This window comes from Olea europaea, chromosome 2, assembly GCF_002742605.1.
Source record: "Olea europaea var. sylvestris chromosome 2, O_europaea_v1, whole genome shotgun sequence".
NCBI lineage: Eukaryota > Viridiplantae > Streptophyta > Magnoliopsida > Lamiales > Oleaceae > Olea > Olea europaea.
This window is the reverse complement of record NC_036238.1, coordinates 20,303,903-20,312,370: the sequence shown is the minus strand read 5'-3', so window position 1 is coordinate 20,312,370 and position 8,468 is coordinate 20,303,903. Positions and strand designations below refer to the sequence as shown.

The following is an 8,468-nucleotide window of genomic DNA, read 5'->3' as shown; positions in this document are numbered from 1 at the left end:
ATCAGGGAGGTGTTGTCATATTTCGTGGGCACGAAATCGTGTTGCGTGTCGAAAGATGGCCCCGGCTTAAGACAGCACGCAACCGAATTTTCTCGCAATTGCCTATTTCGGTCCAGAAACACTCGACGAGAGTGGGAGGAACAATCTGGACGGAGGGCATGCGGGGGGACGGGAAACCGCGCGATGTGTCGGTCGATTGGCCTAGGCATAAGACGCATGTTGCAATGTAGTGCTTGCAACTTCCCAATGTCCGGTCGGTTGGTACGAAGTTGTCCCGAATCGAGACCGTCGTGAGGCTCAACGATGCAGGACGGAGGGCATGCGTGGGGGACGAAATCGCGCGGTGTGTCGGTCGATTGGCCTAGGCATAAGGAGGTGTTGTCATATTCTGCAGGAGTCAATAAAAGGGCAGTGGCGAGGGACAGTGAGTATGCAATTTGGCATTTGGGCTGGTGGAGATGATCTGGCGTTCTCTTGACAAATTTTGAGAAGTTCTGTTTGTCCTTTGGTGGGGTGTTATTGGTCTCGTGTATTCAGTTTTGGTTTTTTCCCTCTTTTATGGGTTTGATGGTATTCATTTAAATTCTTAAGCTAAAAGATAAATGAGTTTGTTTTGTCACTTATTTAGAATTGCTAATTTTGGCGGTTGTAATTGGATCACCCATTTGCACTTGTTAACATTAATGGCAAGTGGATTTGTGCTTGCTAATGGCTCATATTTTTGCCTCTTTTAAGTAGTTGGTTTATGTGCCATTTCCCACTGTACGTAATATTTTGTGCCATATTCTCCGACTCAGAAAGAGAATATTTTGTGAAAGCATATTAAAAAATGCTATTTGTACCCACGCGCCCCCCATGTGAGGGGCATGTAAACGCCCGGGTACATGTAGCTCCTCCCAAGCATATTTGCTTCTGATTATTACTCAGATTTAATATTGTGTTGATCAAATTGAATGTAATTTCTCAATAACTTGAAAGATGCTTGCTTTTTTTCACATGTAATTGCAGAACGTGCCCTATGTTTTTGTTCCATCAAAACAAGCTCTTGGTCGAGCATGTGGAGTTACCAGACCAGTTATTGCTTGCTCTGTGACAAGCAATGAGGGAAGCCAGTTGAGAACTCAGATACTGCAATTGAAGGTAAGTTTTTTTACCGACTTTATTTTCGTATATTAATGACAATTTCAGTTGATACGAGCAATCATTTACCTAATTTATTGTGTAAAATGCAGGATGCCATCGAGAAGCTCTTAATCTGAGTGTGAAAGGTCGTTTCCAGCATGATGGGCCTCTGAATTTACCCGAATTTACCCGAGGCTTTGACGGAGTGTGTGTTCTTATAGAGGGGATTATCTATACTCTCTTATTCTCCATGCAGTTCTATATATTTACCCAAGTGTGTTACATTACAATGCGGAAGCTTCTTTATTACTTAATTTACATGTTTTGAGGATTGTAATGTTCTTGATTGAGTGAAGTTCATGTTATGCGATGGGTTCTATTCAATTTCACAGTTTTCTTGTTAAGAAGCTTTGTTATAATGTTTGGCTATGCTTAAGAAAATCTTATTAAGTTAACGAGTAAACTTATAAAATTTATTCCTTTTTATTGTTTGAAGTTGAAAGTAAGTAGTTTATTTAATAGAATTTCTATCTTTTGTTTCTTAATTGCCCTGCCGTTTCCTTCAATTTTCCAGTGGTTGACAAGCTAAGCACACGTGCAACTCTCTATTATATGTTGCCCTGTTGGTTTTGACCATTGCAGATTCATAAGCTTGCTTGCCTGTAAATGCCAGCAAACAATTAATGTTTAATAATAACCACTTACGTATAAAATGTGAGAAACGATGTCTGACAGAACAGCTATTGTTCCCTATAAGATGATACCATTCTTCTTCCAATCAAAAAATGAAATAGACCATGTTGCGGCATGATGTTGCCCTTGTCTTTGATTTTCTTAACAAAAGACAATGAATATAGTATAGGTCAATCTATAAGCGAGCATTTCAGGATGGAAAAGTTAAAAACTTGTTAGATTTCACAATACCGATAGGATATTGATTTTAGTTAACATGGATGGATCGTCCGGAGAAAATAATCACCAAGAGGTTGGTAGATTCCTGTTTTGATTGCACTGATTGGGTCTTAGGGCCCATTTTACGAAGTTTTTGAAAAGTTGAAAGCTGATTCATGGATCAACAGGCTATTTTTGGAGAGTTTGGATAATATTTTGAAAATATTTTTTCTGGTTATAAGAGCTTTTAGAGAAGTTGACTCAAAGTAGTATTCCTTAAGAAGCTCTTTTAGAGAAAACATAAATGAAGCCCTACCAAATGAGCCTAGGATTGGATTGTTTGAATCCTACTTGAATTGGATTTATCTCCTAATGACAACGATAAGTTTTCCCTGATTAACTGCTATTTTAAAGGTTGATATTAATAGCTTGTTCGGCACAGATTAATTAACCATAATGTTTGAGCCGTCTATGAAGTGTATCGTGTTTAAGTTACATTTCACTTATGGGTTGTTAAATATGTACAATAGTTATCTTTTACAACATCACATTTTAATTGCATCAAAGGCTCTAACTTTACTCGTTGCACTAATGTCTCATTTTTTTGATACATTTTTATTCTCAATTTTTTCATTAATTAGTACATCTAGTTCTTGATGATAGTTTCTGTCCAAATATTTTATTGGCGTACCTTGAAATGAGAATCATATTATGCACTCTTCTATAATTGAAAAAAAAATGCTAAGGGCACAAGTGCGACAGCGAGCACAAGTTGAAAGCATTCAATGCAATCAAAAAGTGGTGGAACAAAAGCCAATTCTGTTGTCGATATAATTCCTTCTACTTATACAACTAGCGTTGTAAAAACTAGCATTCTACCCTATAGTATTTTATTATGATGGTTGCACTTTTAGCCCTCGTTTAATGGTTATTATTTGGCCAAAACAATGTTTTGAATAATGAGTTTTAAGAGGATGTGTGGTTGAAAAGAATGAAAAAATTTTGAGTTTACTTTATTGTGTAAATATGTGATTGAAAATGAGTGTGTAAAAAAAAAAAAAAAATACTTTTCAAATAATGTTTTATCAAACGGGGCTTAATATACACACATATAATTCAAGGCATACATATAGCGATTGATGCATTGAGTATTGCTAGGTAATTCTGTTAATATGTGGATGTGATCATGTGCATATGTTGCAAATATTTACGAACATGAGAGAATTAAGCCTTAACAAAATGTTGGTCGTGTTTGATTCAGTAGACTAAGTTCCATGGCTTGTCTGCTGGACAAAATGAGACTTCGGACATTTTCCTATTTCTTCCTGGTGGAGTGGGATGGATATGGTTATTAAAAAATATAGAGACCATGCTGGGTTCTTGTTTTATTCCTTCATTAATCTTTGGTTTTGTCTAATACAAAGATCAATCTTGACTGATCAGGTTAGAGTGGTTCTCAAAGAAAATAAAATAATAGAAAAAGGAAAATGGCCTACCCGAAATTGAACAAGTGTATGTTTGGTTCTGATTTTTCACCCTAAAAAATCAACTTTTTTGACTGTTACTTCCCTAAATCAGTCATCATTTGTGACTTATTCTCTCACAGATAGGACTCACATTTTTCTTCAACGATCAAAAAATCAATTCTCATAATCACAACTGAACAAGCCCTAAGATGCAAAGTAGCTCGTAATATTACCAAGCGACCAAATTAGGATAATATATGGGGATAGGATTTTAGGCCGAGTTGAACATCTTTCTTTAACTACGTTCCTTTAAAATGATACATATCTCCTTCACATTGAACACATCAATGTGCGAATCCTTTTCAAGCTTTATTGATTACCATCGATTATGTAGCACAAAATAAAGTTAAATGAACATAATATTAATCCACCTTATAAGTACTATCCATCTGAGATATGAATTTACGGAAGAATTTTTTTTTTATATAAGGGTAATTCTACTTAATTTGTCATTATCAATCTCAATTTTAAGTAATGAACAAGGGCTATTGTCGATGGTAGATAAATAGATTGTCCATGTCAAACATGTTATATTTCATCATATAAAATACTTCTATAATTAGCGTGTCTTAAATTGAATCTTTGAGTTTACTGAAGGAAAAACTCACCAGCTAAAAAAGATTAATAAATTTAACTCAATTCCTTTAAGTTTCATTCTAGCGAACGATATTTTCAAATGCAATACTTAACGCATTAGTTATAATACAACACGAATTAATATATATACAGACCTAATATCTACCCTTTACAATTAGGACTCAAATTTTCATTTCTCGATAATTATAGATATCTTGGGATTTACAATGTAAACGCGTTTTACCTGTTCCATAGCTGTTTGGCGGTGATAATTCGAGTTTCCCAAGAAAATCCACCCAAAATAAGAAATTGTTGTTGTCATTAAAGCACCTCTAATTAAAATTAGTAAACGATTCTTATTATTTTAAAATAAATTTAACTTCATATAATATTTCTGCAAAAACAAGATTTATTGGAAGAAGAACCTCAATGTTTAATCAATATCCTAAGACTTCAACGTAAATGGCATTATAAAATTTTACAAATAAACATATTAGAGATCTTGTTCCCTTAATTGAAATTCCTGATGTTTTCAAAATATTCGAATGTGGAGACATCTACTGCTGTTGATTCCTCAATCCTGCAGACGACCCTGTAATAGATATTAACAATTTGTGTAAACAATTCATGAAATCCAACAAAGGGAACCTTCCATCAAACCACATGGCTATCTTTCCCTATTTTAAATAACATCTTTCGAATCATTTCGTTCTGTCTGAAAATTTGAATCGTTTATAAATTTAAAATATGTCGTTAATATGACTTTAATGTGCAAACTGTCAAAGACATATTATGTGTACAATTTTTTTTTTCCAGAAATGATCGACAATAAGACTTGAACTTATAATTTCTGCATGTTGTGATACCATGTTATTTATTTTATTTTAACACGTCATCAATAAATTCCCTTACGATTATGTTGAATTCATATTTTTCAAATGCTCGATACATGGTGCACAATTTTTTTAGTAAGATTTGCACTCATTGTTTAAACAATGTCTTGTTGAGTCACCTTGTCTAAAATTTTTAAAAATATATGTTTTTAAAATTTGGAGAATGTAGAGATCCCAAATATTTCTCTAATATGACATCCATGTTCCAAACCTTTAGTTGGTGCCACCCTTCTCCTCAAATTTTAACATTGTGTGCGCATCGTTTCAACTCGATTTAGCCCTCTTCCAAACCTGGACTTTTGTTTTAGTACCAGACTCGTATTGAGCTATACGAGCTTGTTGCTAGACCTTATCAGTAAGTGAGCCATGGGTATGGCGCACGAACGATGCAATCGGATATCGCTAGCGCTTATATTGATTGAGTCCGACGCTGCTTTATAACAAGTATTCGAAGTGGACGAAGATTATTTTTGAATAATTATACCCATAAGTCATGCCTGTTGCATGACCTTTTACATTCTATTTAGACGTTTTCCATCTAGTTGGGACACCATGCCTACATTGTTAAAAGGTTGGAGACATGAGGTGGAACAAACTAAAGGTTGGGACATAAATGTCAGTCTTTAACAAAAAAAATTTACCCTTCAAATTTTGAGTGGTTATATCGCTACCATAGTTTTTATTTCATACATCACATTTTAATTGCAATTAAACTCCTCAATCTTGCCTCATTTATACTAATTATTTCCTTAACTTTTTTAGTTGAATTCTTATCTTCAACTTTTCATTAATTTGTATGTCTTGTCTTTGATGATGATTTATATGAAAACATTTTATTTTCATGCTTTGAAATGAGGAAAAAAATGAAGAGTAAGGTATTTTACGCCATTTCAATGGACTTTTGGATATAAAATTGTTATCAAATATAAAATGTGTTAAATAATAGAAAGTTTGAGGATAAAAATGACATGAAAAATTGATAGAGACATAAGTGTTATAATGAGCGAAGATTAAGAACTTTAAATGCAATTAAAATGTGTGCAAGAAATAAAAATTGTTGTGTTAATATAATATAATTACCCTTAAATTATCTCATCAGCAACTTCTATATATATGAGAGGCAATTCCTAAACTACTACATTTGAGAAAAACAGCAGATCCTATAATATTTATTCATAATGCCTAGGTTTCTTATATTATGCTTCATCTTGTCCAGTGAGTATCTTCTCCTAACAATGGCTCATAATGTGCCAGTATATGCTAACCCACCGGCTTCAGATGGCATAGCGCAAACACCTATGACGGCGCGTAAACTCGGTAAACATCGCCACACAATCTTGAAGTCTGTTGCTGCTCCAAGTTTGAGCCCATCTGAGCCACAAAAAACAAAAGAAAACTTGCCTTTTTCAAGAGAAATTAGTTCCTCCGGCCAAGAGAATGAAACTTCACAAGTGGAGGAGATCAAAATCGGCCACCACCACCACTCATTTGACAAGTCAGTTGCCGGCGGCGGAGTGATTCTTGGGGGTTTAGCCACTGCATTTTTGGTGGCGGTTGTCTGTTACATCCGGGCTACTGGAAGAAAAAATGCAGAACCCGGTTCTCCTATTAATTGATTTGTACTATGTACATAGATTGGATACATCAGTATCTTTTTATTAGATCGTATAAAGAAATTAGAACAAGTTGATCCAGTCATGTAAATTAAAATAAAAATAAAAAAATTATGAAATACATGGGAAAATTGCTTCCATGATCTTCATTTTATACTTGCATCTTGAGTTTTTGGTTTTTCATTCTGGTTAATTACTCCAATTTAGTCATTAAATTATCAAATATTTGACGTTGATAAAGATTTCAAAAAGAGCTAAAAATTTTATATCTTATAATAATTAAACATATTTGTTGCCCCGTCTTCGAGCCCTTTTGTGGGCGAAGAGTCCGGGCATGTATACCCAATGAAAATGAAAAAGATAGTTCGAGTTTTGAAAGTATATCCATTCAAATAGAAAATTGTTGTTATTGTGAAATATATAGTAGATTAGAAGGCACTCATTAAAGTATTTCTAAATTGTCCACATTTTTCGGTTTATGGAACTAGAAGATTTATTAGAACCTCAAAAATTTTAATCCAATATTCTAAGAGTACTAAGTAAATAAACATAGTAGAGATCAGAGTCTATTATTTTTAAATTTCAGATTTTTTCAATTATTCTAATGTCTCCATGTGTATTTCTCTTGATTTGTAATAAATAGAAACAAGTTTGGTGAAACAATTGTTGAAAGGAGAACCTTCCATCAAACGCATGGGTGTAAATTATAATAGAATATTTCTATCCACCACCAATTGTGCTACAATATCGATTCATATAACACTATGTGTGATGTCGTACAAATGATCAAGTGAATTGAGAACAATTGGACTGAGAAAGAAAAATAGTAAATTACAGATTTGGTGTTCAAGTTCTAATATTGGCCCATATCACCTTTATGGAAAGAGAATGATGAGTCAGATTGAACTTACAAATTTACTGTGATATATAATGGATTTTATTCATCCGAGTTCGTTTGGGACTCAAAAATTGCTTTTTAAAATTTAGTGCTATTCTTGTGATTTAATTTATTTCTAATTCTTTTCAATTTTATTTCTTTTAAACTAGGTTTATATGTAAACCCTTATAAATAAAGGTTATTTCTTCCTTTTCGAAGCATCTTAAAATTAATAAAATTTCTTGAGAATTTTCATTCTCTGGTGAACTCTAGTTATGGTGCTTTTAAGGTTTTCATTTGAATTCCTTGTTTCGCACTGCATCAATATAATATGTTAAATGAAATGTAAAATTAAGTAACTCATTTAACTGTGTAGAAGTTTTCCTAGGACAATACACGTGCTGATTATCTTAGGAAAATGTCACATATCATGTCACATTTTTAAGAAGATAAAAAAGTGACAAAAATTTAAAAGGTGAGAAACTCAAAAAAAAGTTTTTTGAAAGAAAAAATATTGTGTAAATGTAAAAGTGACAGAATGTCACTTTTTTTAACACAATCTAAAAAAAAAAAAAAAAAAAAAAAAGGGGGAAAAAAACTTAAAAAAAGGGAAAAAAAAAAAAAAAAAAAAAAAAAAAAAAAAAAAAAAAGGAAACTCAAAAAAAAAAAGGGAAAAAAAAAAAAAAAAAAAAAAAGATCTCTTGGTGTGATTCACGATAACATTTTTTTTTTAAACTTGCTTGAAAGTAGTCATTTTTTTTATTGGGTAAACAGCGGTTTGAAACTAAATGGTACCGCAAAAAAAAAAAAAAAAGGTTTGATTTACAATTACCAAAATATAGACCAATAAATAAGAGATTGTATTACTTCTCTTAATAAGATTTGACCTTTTAAAATGTAACTCAAGTCTTCATATAGTATTAGAGGTTATTAAGCCTCAACGAACAATTTGATCCAATTAAAACTCAAA

The 8,468-nt window shown here is 32.8% G+C and overlaps 1 protein-coding gene across 1 annotated transcript in view; it reads left to right on the top strand.

Moving 5' to 3' along the window:
• LOC111365845 (NHP2-like protein 1) overlaps positions 1-1,598 on the top strand; it is a 4,992-nt gene extending 3,394 nt beyond the window's left edge. The window contains exons 4-5 of the mRNA XM_022986359.1: positions 1,009-1,140; positions 1,233-1,598. Coding sequence (XP_022842127.1) covers positions 1,009-1,140; positions 1,233-1,259 — 159 coding nt within the window. The 3' untranslated portion in view covers positions 1,260-1,598. The remainder of the gene's footprint in view (positions 1-1,008; positions 1,141-1,232) is intronic.
• The last annotated feature ends 6,870 nt before the right edge of the window (positions 1,599-8,468 follow it).